Source organism: Cantharellus anzutake (genome assembly GCF_015039405.1).
Source record: "Cantharellus anzutake strain C23 chromosome Unknown EI90scaffold_31, whole genome shotgun sequence".
NCBI classification, from domain to species: domain Eukaryota; kingdom Fungi; phylum Basidiomycota; class Agaricomycetes; order Cantharellales; family Hydnaceae; genus Cantharellus; species Cantharellus anzutake.
The window spans coordinates 146,392-157,140 of record NW_024066981.1 but is presented as its reverse complement, the minus strand read 5'-3'; the positions used below and the strand labels follow the sequence as shown (position 1 = coordinate 157,140).

General features: G+C 49.5%; 5 protein-coding genes and 1 non-coding gene across 6 annotated transcripts; 3 read left to right on the top strand and 3 right to left on the bottom strand.

Annotated features, from left to right (window-relative positions):
• The first annotated feature begins 380 nt into the window (after window positions 1-380).
• Window positions 381-1,040, top strand: EI90DRAFT_3062382 (uncharacterized protein). Its single transcript, XM_039060629.1, has one exon. The coding sequence runs from the start codon at window positions 426-428 to the stop codon at window positions 876-878; it is 453 nt and encodes a 150-aa protein (XP_038914782.1). The 5' UTR covers window positions 381-425; the 3' UTR covers window positions 879-1,040.
• On the top strand, window positions 1,022-3,265 carry EI90DRAFT_3062381 (uncharacterized protein). The gene is given in 5 exon segments (XM_039060628.1): window positions 1,022-1,040; window positions 1,147-1,787; window positions 1,858-2,089; window positions 2,155-2,894; window positions 2,913-3,265. 3 exon segments carry the CDS (start codon window positions 1,162-1,164, stop codon window positions 2,821-2,823), a joined length of 1,527 nt encoding a protein of 508 aa, XP_038914781.1. The 5' UTR covers window positions 1,022-1,040; window positions 1,147-1,161; the 3' UTR covers window positions 2,824-2,894; window positions 2,913-3,265.
• EI90DRAFT_3281088 (cytidine deaminase) lies at window positions 2,969-3,876 on the bottom strand (the record flags this gene model as incomplete). The annotated part of the gene is made up of 6 exons (XM_039066801.1): window positions 2,969-3,246; window positions 3,311-3,354; window positions 3,416-3,456; window positions 3,525-3,568; window positions 3,626-3,739; window positions 3,828-3,876. The coding sequence occupies 6 exons, from the start codon at window positions 3,874-3,876 to the stop codon at window positions 3,065-3,067; spliced, it is 474 nt and encodes a 157-aa protein (XP_038914780.1). The 3' UTR covers window positions 2,969-3,064.
• A 61-nt stretch (window positions 3,877-3,937) lies between these two features.
• On the top strand, window positions 3,938-6,047 carry EI90DRAFT_2997061 (DnaJ-domain-containing protein). The gene is made up of 6 exons (XM_039056230.1): window positions 3,938-4,077; window positions 4,140-4,378; window positions 4,440-4,884; window positions 4,941-5,277; window positions 5,330-5,592; window positions 5,651-6,047. Exons 1-6 carry the CDS (start codon window positions 4,040-4,042, stop codon window positions 5,952-5,954), a joined length of 1,626 nt encoding a protein of 541 aa, XP_038914779.1. The 5' UTR covers window positions 3,938-4,039; the 3' UTR covers window positions 5,955-6,047.
• A 58-nt stretch (window positions 6,048-6,105) lies between these two features.
• EI90DRAFT_t140 lies at window positions 6,106-6,188 on the bottom strand. Its single transcript has one exon. It is a non-coding gene; the product is annotated as a tRNA-Ile (tRNA).
• A 615-nt stretch (window positions 6,189-6,803) lies between these two features.
• Window positions 6,804-9,041, bottom strand: EI90DRAFT_3062375 (aspartic peptidase domain-containing protein). Its single transcript, XM_039060627.1, has 6 exons — window positions 8,674-9,041; window positions 8,532-8,605; window positions 8,257-8,462; window positions 8,037-8,199; window positions 7,656-7,972; window positions 6,804-7,584 (listed from the first exon to the last, which is right to left on the bottom strand). The coding sequence occupies exons 1-6, from the start codon at window positions 8,923-8,925 to the stop codon at window positions 7,187-7,189; spliced, it is 1,410 nt and encodes a 469-aa protein (XP_038914778.1). The 5' UTR covers window positions 8,926-9,041; the 3' UTR covers window positions 6,804-7,186.
• Window positions 9,042-10,749: the final 1,708 nt, after the last annotated feature.

Genomic DNA, 10,749 nt, shown 5'->3' with positions numbered 1-10,749 from the left:
ATATCAGGTGATCAGGCTTAACCGGTTTATCAAAGGGTCAGATTTGGGACCCCAAGGACAAAGGGTTACGACACTTGGAACGTAAACAATAAAGGCTTTTTGAGCCTAAAATGCGATGCACGTAGTTTCAGGTCATCGACGCAGTTGTTAAGAAGATGATTATGGGTCCTTGCGAACAGAAAAAATCCACAAATCATGCCCCTGAAGGCATGCTGCTCCCACTGTTATACATCAGCTCATGGATTGAAGCTTATCCAGGGATGTTTCCCAGGGGTCCAGCGACTTGAACTTGACGCGTGGTCATTTATATGCCTGATAATTAATTGACTCCGATCCCACGGTGTTCACACAGCCACCAACAGAACCTTTCCCCAGTCAATCTCCGCGGAGTTTTAGAAGAGGGAATTTTGTTCGGAGGACGTTAGATGGACTGGGGAGCACGTCCACAACCTGGAACTCGTATTCGGAGTAGAGCGGCACCTTGTATGACTCTCCGCTGCACATGCCTAGAGGTTGTGGAACATGGGATCAATATGTTTCAATCAGCTATCTGTGGGAATCCGTGGACCGCGGGGGTTTATGCAAATTTCCCGCAGGCGGTTGCCATTCACAGAAGGATGAGATATGATTGCTCGGGTGCATTTGGCTGCAACGTTGCACTTTCTGCTGGACATGAGCTTGCAATTCCTCCTGGACAGTGCGAGTCTACTCGTGCTTTGTCTTCTTCGAATTACGCACTAGGAAAAGATCGGAGGATCTACGGAGGCCTTTGTTTCTTCCATTATTACTCTTTTAACTCCCTCCGCAGAGCTTTAAAAAGGGTTTCGCACAAACTCGAAGAACAGATCACCGAACACATCCATCTTTCCCTCTTTTAGACGCCCCCCAACCAACATCCATCCTCTTCACCAGCCTTGACCGCGGCTGAACCACAATATATCACCGCCCAGATGCCCCTTTCAATCATCGATGTTCCTTCAGACGTTCTTCTCGAGATCGTCGGCTGGCTCGACCCTTATGCCATCGTTCGATTATGTTCGGTAAGTTGTCAACGCTTCTCTATTCAGAATCGCCAACAGTGTTGGCGTCTGGTTCTCCATGTTCATCAACCAATTTGTCGTCATTGACCGCTCTTATTGTACTTAGACATGCAGACACTATATGCGAGAGTTGCGTCCCAGCCGTCTCGTATGGCTGAGAGCTCTGCTGAAGATCATCCGCTGGGAATGCATCCCTCCCCACACCTTCCCCATCCACTTTATGTCCGCAAAACAACTGGAGGATGCTTGTACTCGCCCTCAGAGGATTTGCCACTTTGCTAAGAATGCATCCCGACTCCGGAATGAAGGCAAGAATAGGAGAATATGTCTCGAACATCCACCCTTCCAACGAACACGATTTACACTGGGTGCTCAGATCCAGGCAGCTGGGAACTCCCCTCCAATGTCTCTTACACTCACAGGTCGCGCACCCTTCGTTGTGCCGGGGGCTCGCTGGTTGATAGGGACAGCTAGCAAGGCGGGTCGGTTATACATTTTATGCTGGGATTTACACACGAAACGAAACGAAACTCAAGAACTCCACGAGAGGCTCGCACATACAAAACTTCACTCGACCAACAAATATTGTTCCAGTTATTATGACCCACCTACCCTTCACCCAGTTTCTCACTTGGCTATGCCATATGAGTGTCACCCATGGAACGTTTTTACTTTTGGGCCGCCGCAAGCTGACGACAATGGACAGACGGTTAGGTTCTTGTCCCTATACTGGAACTCTGCTTGCATGTAAGTTTGTGGTGTTTTACGTCTCTCCTTTTACTCAGCGAGTTGACCGGATTATCATTTCTCCCTTCAGGCGAGTGTTCAACGTCATTGAGCTGTCGTGGCCGAGCAAGGACGAGCCTCCGGTGTTTACATCCGTCGGAGAAATAGTGCTTCCGCCCATAGCCGGAGCTTACATGCAATCAGACTTATTGCTAGAGGGAGACTTCGCTTGTCTTCTCAAGGACCCTCATCAATTACTGATTTGGAATTGGAGAAGTGATATGTGGGCAGTCATTACATTCCCAGTAGATGGACGCGGCAATGTTTGTTTCTGTTTCACCAACTTTAACTTCCGAGAGGTACTGATTAATTGTTTCTCAATTGGCAGAGGATAAGATTCGGAATCGGTCCTTCGAGTCTTTATAGCCTCTCATGTTATGACGGATTGGCACACAGTGTGCCTATTCCAGCGCTCGGCACAACGTCCAAACCACCACCCATTCACCCGTTGCACACAGAACCTACGGCCTTCCCGTTAGAACCACGTAATTCTTCCCTAACCTCGTCATTAGAGATGCGTTACCGCTCTTCGCCGTTAATGGCTTTCCCTCCGTCGTATACATCTCGTGAGTCGCGCCCCTTCGACATCGCACCTATATTCTCTACACAGTGGCTACCGCTTTCCTGCCGGTCCGCAACTCTGGTGGAAGTCAAGAGTACATCGCAAGGGGAGCTCTTGGTTTTTGACGTGTTCAAGCTTGGAGAAGCGTCTCCCGCTGCTCCGAGCGTATTTTATAAAGGCGGAGCTTTCCCGCAAGGAATTTTGACTTGTGGTACTGAAGATATCTTGGTGTCTACTGGTGTCAAACCACTGGAAGGGGGCACGTCAACTCTACGGGTACGGATCCATGGGAAAGGTAGTGTAGATTGCCGCGAACTTGACCTCTACTTGGGCGATAGTGAAGGAGGCGTGGAGATATGTCTGGCCCCATGTCTGAGAAGTGGGAGTTTCATTCACTACAGGGACGGCATCATCTGCGTAGAGAAGTTCCTCTGATTATAAAGCAGACACCAAGTCTTGCCCTCCTAACCAGTTTTGCACACCCAATATATCTTTCGTGGGAGAGCTGCATCAACTGCATCAACTGCATCAACTGCGGATCTGGGGATAATATCTACACCGGAAACCATTGACGGTGGACGGCGCGGTTTCAAATACCATAGATATTGGGTTGAGGAAGTTACTAAGGTTTACATAAACAACATTGCAAAGTGATACATGCCCCATACACAATATCCTACTCTGGGGGACCACGTGGGAGCTCCAAATCCCCTGGCCCAAAGCTCAAGGGCAATAATTTCTCGAACTCAATCTCAACAACTTTCCCGCTTCCGTCCTCCGGACCGTTTGGACTCTTCTCTTTATAGTCGCCAGGTACAAGAAGGACCGGCATCTTTAAAGAGCAAAACTCCCGGATAACTGGGGTGAGAGAGAATGGTAAAGTAGAATCAGCAGGCACGAAGTAGCAGTGGATTAAACAGACATTGTCGACATATTCCACAGGGCGAGACAGCAGAATTGACATCGCTGGAGATACGAAAAGCTTAATGCCTCGTGTCCGCAATGCGAAATTGGAGGAAGTACAGACGTGATTACGGCAAGAGCGACAAAATCCTTGATACCGTCGCTCTGCGATTAGGACCATATGATCAAAAAGCAAGTCCATGAAAGGAAGTAGGAATGTCCATGGTACGCACAACAGCTTTCACCAGTGCAGTTCTCTCAGCGCATATAGTACCACCTGCGCATGTACGGGTCCACGGCATGAGATCGAAATCAGCGGTCAGGATCAGTCAACCTCCTACCATAGCTAGCATTCTCAACATTTGTCCCTTGATAATCTGTCCTGTTGCAGCTAGAAGGGAAGCACCAACGCGGAATTTGGAGTAAGGACTGTAGGACTTTTCACGGGCTAGGATCGACAAGATAGATGCACCGTAGCTTTAGTTTCAGAAGCCCTCAGGGGGGATGGGTAAAACAAAGCTGAAGTATAAATTGACCTTCAAAAGCGGCGCTAATGAGCTGTGAACGCTGCTCAGAACTAAGCATAGTACAATCCTGGAGATAACTAGAGAACGCGGCGGAGGGTGGGAGAAGGATTTGGGATTATCTATCACGTGGGCCGCCTCGCGTTAAACTCTTAAAGGGTGCCCGTGCAGCCTGTCTTACGAATACTCTGCCCATCTGAATACACATTTATACTGAGGACGCCATGAGCGAGGAAGACACGAGAAGTGCGGATCCTGAATCGTGGGCGTCGTCGCTTGACACAACCCTTGCGTGTTGTGGCTAACCCTTCGGCGATAAATTAGGACAAATGCTTCAAAACAGAACGGTACAGCAGACAGTTCTACGAATGCTCAAGAAGATAAAACCGAGGATACTATGAGCGACGACAATCTTTCCCAACTTTCGGTCTCAGATGGGTCCATTGTGGAAGAGCTGCCGGAGGATCCGGTGGAAGTTGCTGCTCAGCTGAAAGACGAAGGGAATGCAAAGTTCAAAGTTGGGAAATACGGAGAGGCCATCGATCTCTACACGAAAGCCCACCGTGAGCGCTACATTATTCTGTCTGGTCAATTTCCCGTTGCTTACGCAAACTACCCTACTAGAGCTGAATCCGAACGAACCAAGCTACCTAACAAATCGTGCTGCATGTCATATGGCTATCAAACACTATCGGTCTGCCTTTGAAGATTGTCAGAGTGCCGTACTGTTACAAGGCGCGTCGCCACAACCTAAAACCCTCCTACGCCTTGCTCGATGCCAACTCGCCCTCGGCCAACCCAGCCCAGCCCTTTCCACAGTCAACTCCGTCCTCTCCTTGGAACCGAATAATACCGAGGCAATTACACTAAGACAGAAAGTCAACACCTTACAATCCCACCTTGATCGATATCACCAAGCCGTTGAAGGGGGTGAATGGAGCATTGCACGCTTTGCGCTGGAAAACGCTGAGAAGTTCATCGATGGCAGCATCCCAATTGAATGGCGATGCTGGAAGATTGATATTGAGATCCATAGAAGACGATGGGATGCTGCGACAAGTGCAGCAAGGTGCGATTTGGCTCTGGAACGCGCCCGTCTTCAGCTCAATGACCCATGGTCCGTAGTGATGCACTGAGATTTGACCCCAGCTCTCCAGAAGTACTTACAGTCCGCGCTCTCGTCCTTTTCCTCACCAATCGAATACCTGATGCCATCAAACACGTCCAATCTGCTCTTCGATATGATCCGGAATACTCTCGCGCTCGACTGCTTTTACGGAGAGCAAGAGAAATCGAGAGCTTAAAGGAGGAAGGCAATGTCGCTTTCAAAGCGGGTCGGCTGGCTGAGGCAATTGAGAAGTACACTAATACTCTCGAGGCGATTGGGGAACGGCCAGAAGAAGGGGAAGGCGGGCAGTTGCGTGCGCTAGTGTTAGGTAACCGAGCGACAGCCTTCTACAAGGTACGTTCAACGGAGATCCAATCTCACCTTACTTTCACTCACACCATGCTAGGCTGAGAAGTATCAAGAGGCGTTGATTGACGTTAATGCCTCATTGAAGATGCATCCTGCTTATTACAAATCATTGCGCACGCGTGCCCGGATCCGGCTTGTGCTGGAGGAGTACGAAGATGCGATTCAAGACTTCAAGGATGCCCATGAGTCGAGCATGATAGAGGCAGGAGCCTCCGAACAGAAAAGCATCGAGAAGGAAATTCGTTTGGCCGAAGTTCAACTTAAGCGTAGCAAGACCAAGGATTATTACAAGATCCTCAAGTGAGTTTCGTGGCGGTTATGTAATCACGTCGTGTCAACGGCTCATGGTGGTTTTCAGTTTGACGAAAACATGCTCGTCAGCTGACATAAAGAAAGCGTACCGGCGTGAATCTCTCATCCACCACCCTGATAAGGGGGGTGATGAGGAAAAGTTCAAGCTTGTTGTCGAAGCTCATGCTGTGCTATCGGACTCTGCACGGCGCCGGAGGTATGATGCAGGTCATGATGAAGACGGCCAGACGGAATCGGGTGGCATGGGTGGCACGCATGGATTTGACATGTCGGATTTATTTAGTAGCGGAGACTTTGGGGGATTCAGCGGGGGCTTCCGTGCTGGACGAGGTAATCCATTCGGATTCTAGTATAGATTTGCATTGTCGTTTGTACCTTAATGATCAACGCATCAAACAATTGTCGGTAGTAGTGTGGATGAGCGGCCAAAAAATCAATTTTTGACACTGTAATCAGCCGGGTGAGAAGCCAATATCAGACACAGAGGATTTGAAAAAAGAATGGTCCTTACAGGGGTCGAACCTGTGACTTCGGCGTAACAAATCATATTAGCACCGCACTCTAACCGACTGAGTTAAAGGACCCAAACACTTTGGGAGTGTCGAAGGATGAATTACATTGAATCACATTCAGGGACACCACAGCGCGCATACGACAACAACGGGAATTTGTTAAGATGACGCATATGAAAGTTTACAGGCAAAAAGAGTGTTGTTATGACTAGTCCGATATGCATGAGCATCTATAGCGCTCGGCGGCTACACTCGCATTATAGCGAGGGACTAGAGAGAGCCTCAAAAGGATATTCCGGATAATGAGGGATAGGGCCGTTGATCAAATCATTACATAGCTGCATATACATACACGGTACTTATGGTATGACAAGGCTATGCTAGAGATCGATCAAGCGATACATAGACTAGCTAGGCTATATATGTCGGAACGGATGTGGGATGCTGCGCATCTGCGCCGACAATGCAGGGTCTGAGTCTGAAGCGCTCACGTAATTGCTGGACTACTAGCAATATCCCGTAATGAGGGCACAGTATTAAGTCGTGCGCTGGTTACCCCTCAGACTCGTACCCAGTCGTCGTTGCTCGTGGACGCGCCCGCGCCCGCGACACGCAACGACGACTGGGTACGAGTCTGATGTCCCCTTCGTTCCCCAATTTCGCCCAGACATGTTCACGTCTCTTCGGTTTAATTCACACTTCAGAATTCGATTAACATGCATATTGTCAATAGCTAGTACATGTTCGTGATTAACAGGCTGCTCTTTGGAACTAAGCTAAATAAGTCCAATAAGCCGAAAAAAAAAGATCAAACTGAAAATTACACTGTGGTCCATTTCCATTGGTGATACCTTGAGAAGGTTGGGGAAAAGGGAAAAAAAAGGCAGAAGGAGAGACAAAAAGAACAGGAGGAAGGGGGGCCAAGAAATTGGTGCAGGGTATATGTTTGTCAGGTCTAAATGATCTTTCTGACATGGGTCACAGATCCGCGCAAGTTACGACAAAAGGCGTGTCCAATGCGACAATGGCCACCCAAGACGGCTTCTCGAGTTGTATGCCATCGCTCGTGCCTATACAAACAAGGAGCCAGCGAAAGAGGTCAAGACGGTGAAGGCCACCACTGCCGCCACAGATGATAAGGGCGAGTTCCCAACTCTGGATGTCCCAGCTCCCGAGGGAGTAACCGGACTACTTCCAATGGTAGGCGACGGAACCGGCCCATTAGCCAGCGCCTGGGCCGTCGAGGACAAGGTCGCAAATCCTACCGAAGAAGGATTATACCTATACACGCTCATGACGTTCTTCAAAAACGAGTCCCCAATGATCCATGATGGGTTCGTGCTAGCCGTCTCGAAGAAGGCACCGTAACAGACACCCTGATTTTGAACGAACTGAAAGTCAGCTGGGCTAATGGGCCATTGTTTCCCTCCACCAAATTGGATCGATACCGAAATCTTCGTGGTACAAGCTGTTAAGGAAAAAAAAAAAAACAAGGGGCTACATCAGATCGAGATGAGAAAGGGTAGACGAGAAACTGACGGTACTGCCAGAACCCCTGAAGATTTGGGTCCGTGCTCTGGGAGCTTCCCGGTATTTGCGCATATATGGCCGCAATTTCGTCCGCTGGTCCGCCAATGAGAGTGGTGCCTGTATCGATCGCAACAGACACAGTGCTAGAAAGCGTCTGAGTTCCCTGGACGGTGATCCCGGTCATAGGAATGAGCCAAAAGCCCGGCGTCCCGCCACCGACTAGATTGGTATACTCGATCGAACCGGTGTATAACGAGGAATTCACGAAACCCATGGTGAAGACTCCGCCTGGTTCGAGTTCTGATATTTTCGAGGCGTTGTTAAACCTGCATGTTGGATGAGATGAGTCACTAGGGCACGCAAAACGAGAGATGGGGAGCATAGTCGTACCGAGTTAGGGTAAACGTCATGAGCGGTTGGTCCCACGCGCCACCTTCGACGAGCGCTTGCCAAAATGGCGTTGCTCCTGATGAAGCAAGACCCTTATAGGCCAAACCCAAGATACCCGATACAGGCGCATTCACGATCCCACTCGATATTGCTGTGGCGAGGGCTATTGTGTGTGTATAATGCTAAGTCACCCGGTACTAGGAACAACGAAGGAACCAACCGAATGTTTGTTTAGGAACACTAAACCCAGCCATCTGCACGGTATCTTGGTACAAGCTACCAGCCACGGAGCCACTCCCATAGACAATCGAAAATGGTTGGGAAAGGTTTTTACTGGAAGATGAATTAGTGGGGTCGAAACGGGGAACAGATGTGCAGGATGCCGAGTTGCAGAGTGTAGAAGCGAGCCAAAGGTCTGCGCTTCCTCTATCAGAGAAGCATGTCAGTAAGAGCTAAGAAACCGACCGGCGGCAGTGAAAGAAAAAATGTGCGCACGTATCCAGTATCACGTCGTAAGATTTGGCTGGTGTACCAACTGCTATTGAACCAGCATACGACGAATCAGAACCCTATCCAAATCGGCAAGAGCTCGGTTGAAGCCAATGGTTGTGATGACAGAGCCATGTTTCCGACACACCTGATTGATGAGTTTATTGATCCCTGTTGAGCGCTTGTCGACCGGTGATCCCCCATACTTCATATTCAGTCTAATGCCTGCCTCTCTAGCATACTCGATGGATTTTGGGCCTGTCCGTGGTCTATCTCGTCTCTGTAAAGGCATTGAAACACCGTTCACTGGCTCCCGAGGTGAATGAGACGCTGGGGATGAGGTGGCGGCATCGCAGAGACATAGAGTCATTAGCAGCGCGCTTAGCCATGATAAAGTCATCAGGGGGGCTAGGGTGAAAGCGGCGTAGAGAACTAGTGGAAGGGGTGGAACAGAAACCGAATTCTAGAGAAGCGCCGTGGGTTGATGGAGATGTGTCTCGTTGAAGTGGAGCGGAGGGAAGGATTGCCAGCAAGTCCCTAAGTAGTTGGCAGAGGGTGGAGGGTGGAGGGTATATGAGGAATCGTGTTCGAGGACTCCCAAGTGCCACCGCGACCGACCACCTTTGGGATATATATATTACTTGAGCTCCGAATATAAGCGAACAAATATTGTTCAGCGCAGCACAAATTGATTGAAATGCGCAGCCATTGCGACCCCGTGCCCGTCTCAATTGAATTGGCGTGCCTGATCTGTGTAGCGAATAGTGCGCGAACGCCGGCGCCAACCAACCCCCCAGTCAACACTTGTGCCCAGTTACCATGCGAGTCACTGGACACTGAGCCTTTCACTCAGATATCTCATCAGAGCTGATGCAATGACTCCAAAAATGCATGATTTGATGAATTGTGAACCAGTGCACCAGAACATGCACAGCACCGGCAATGTTGTTTTATCAGCCGCTGCGCTCAACTCACGGCAACAAACTGGATACAGTATGTGGAGATTTATATTCAAGTACGTATAAAGTACACGCTAAGGCCTATGAGCGTCTTCACAGGTGAACATTAACCTGGAAATGAGAAACAAGATACACGTAGAAGAAAACTCGCGTCATCACAGTAACTAAGCGTGCTCCCCCGTGTAATGGTCACTGTTGCGCAACCACTACATAACACTCGCAACCCAGGGCGGGTTTAAAAGCTACGAGCTTACGCGTGCCGATATATACATGCCCTCGGAACATTAATTATGTAATGGCAACCGATTTACGATGCACTTTTACATGGAAAGTATGAGCGCTTAGTCTAAACAGTCCCTCCAAACTCGGAGCAAGATCAGGGCCGATTTGATGCAATTTAGAATCTGCGCAAGGATTACCTTCCCCAGCAGTTTCTTTGCAACCTCTGAGATACAGATGATGGGGGTATCTCTGGGTAGATTTGTGATGCAATCACATGGGGGCCTATTCACTTCGGAGGGTAGGCAGGATGGTGCTTTGTCCCCGAAACGGCAGTCAGACGACCGCGCCCGCTTTTAATGACCGCCCGAAATTGGAGACTCTGCAAAACCTTTCACTGGTCATTTCCTCCTCTCCTCCCAGGCCATTACTGACAGCTGATAGGATGTTCGGCGAGCTGACGATCTTGAAATTCAAGTGTGTTGCGTTGCCTTAGGGCCATGTTCCACATACCTACTGTCCCGGGCGCGTGCGACATTTCATTAAGGCTAGATGACTTCTTATATTCTGCCTTGCATGCCTGGGATCAGGTACCCCCACGCTCGATCGCTCCATCACCGCGGGGCTTCCGGCGGCGCCCAGCTGTTTACAACTATGTTGTGATTTTCCAGGTTTTCTTTGGATCCTAATCTTCACCGAACGTCTGATGAACGTCCGGACGAAATGTATGTCCCAGTGCGTTTCCGGGCTCCTCGGAGAGTTGTAAAACCGGAAGTGTCGAGTGTTTACGCACATCAGGCTGGTTTTGTGGCTCAGCTGCCACCGAAAGTTCTTGTTTCTGACAAGGGGAAGAAATTCCTTAGGTACTCGGTTTTCGATGCGCAATGCGCTACTCTAGCCGTGTGGTGGAAGCTCTCCTTACCCGGCTCGCGGGCGTCTGGTGGTTTTGGACGGCTGGTCGTATCCCGGTTTCTGGGTTTTTTGGGCGGTCACGTAGTCTGCGGAGGCTGCAGGGAATCTCGAATATCTGATGCCTAGAAGAGCCA